The 1,204-nt window shown below is 51.2% G+C and overlaps 1 protein-coding gene across 1 annotated transcript in view; it reads right to left on the reverse strand.

Moving 5' to 3' along the window:
- Nucleotides 1–881, reverse strand: part of foxi1 (forkhead box i1) — a 2,012-nt gene extending 1,131 nt beyond the window's left edge. The window contains exon 1 of the mRNA XM_026915698.3: nucleotides 127–881. Coding sequence (XP_026771499.1) covers nucleotides 127–781 — 655 coding nt within the window. The 5' untranslated portion in view covers nucleotides 782–881. The remainder of the gene's footprint in view (nucleotides 1–126) is intronic.
- Nucleotides 882–1,204: the final 323 nt, after the last annotated feature.

Genomic DNA, 1,204 nt, shown 5'->3' on the forward strand with positions numbered 1-1,204 from the left:
TACGCCACCATTCATAATGTAGGCAAAGGCATTATTAAAAATGTTTAAAATGTCAGTGAGAACACATTTCCCCAGGAAATTAGACTTCTTCAGATCAGGATTGCACATGCACTGAGAGTGACTTACCGGGGTCGTCCTCGTCCCGTGCGACCTTCTTAAAGCAGTCATTGAGCGACAGGTTGTGTCTGATGGAGTTCTGCCAGCCTGCTTTGCTCTTTTTGTAAAACGGGAAGTTGTCAGAGACATACTGGTAGATCTGACTGAGTGTGAGTTTCTTGCCCTGTGCGTTTTGGATAGCCATGGCAATCAGGGCGGAATACGAGTATGGAGGTCGAACCATCTTGAAAAGGTCCTGCTGTCCCGGGACAGCCAGCCACCCGAGGTCTGTCCCGTGGAAACCGGCTGGAGGTGCCAGGAACTGCCGCTGACTCGCTCCATAACCAGGCTGCATGTAGGTGGAGGCCCCGTTCGCGCCTCCCGGAAGGTATGGAGAGGAGGCGGTGCCGATGCTCGGCCCGTTCAGCCACAGGTACGGGTTAGCACCGGGAGCTGCGTACTCGGCCAGGCCGTAGGCCGGAGCATGCACGGAAGATCTGGGTGACGGGTGGTGTGCGCTCTGCTGTTGTTGATGGTGGTGGTGGTGGTGGTAGGCGCTCAGGTTGTCGCAGTAGGCGGCCATGTCCAACACGTCCTGCGCGCTCGGGTTGGCCACCGGGCTCAGCTGCTGCGGCGACGGCTGCTGCCCGAAGGCGCTCATAATCCGCTCTCCTTCGAGAAACATGAAGCGTGCCGGGTTTGTAGCGTGTGTCTCTCTGCTGGGGTTTCACTGTATAATGCTGTAAGAGGTCTCCGGGGAGGGGTATTTAAGCACGTTTGCAGGGAGGGTAAATGAATGAATCGGTGAATGAGGACACCTCCCACACTCACCTCACTCTTATGGCCTTCATCCAATATGCATCAACCCGGCGTCGAGATCCTGCGGGTGATATGCATGTTAAAGCAGCTACTTCTTAACTACTTCTCTAAACCCAGGCAAGCAACATGCCATCTTCTCTATATGCCTGAAAAAACACTGTCCCTAAACTGATTGTATTACGTTTTTGCGGTAGCCTAATGGGAGGATATACAGTATTTATAACTAAAAAAAAGTGCATTTTTTATTTAATAAATAAATAAATAAATAAATAAATATCATTCAAAAGAT

This window comes from Pangasianodon hypophthalmus, chromosome 12 (assembly GCF_027358585.1).
Source record: "Pangasianodon hypophthalmus isolate fPanHyp1 chromosome 12, fPanHyp1.pri, whole genome shotgun sequence".
Lineage (NCBI taxonomy): Eukaryota > Metazoa > Chordata > Actinopteri > Siluriformes > Pangasiidae > Pangasianodon > Pangasianodon hypophthalmus.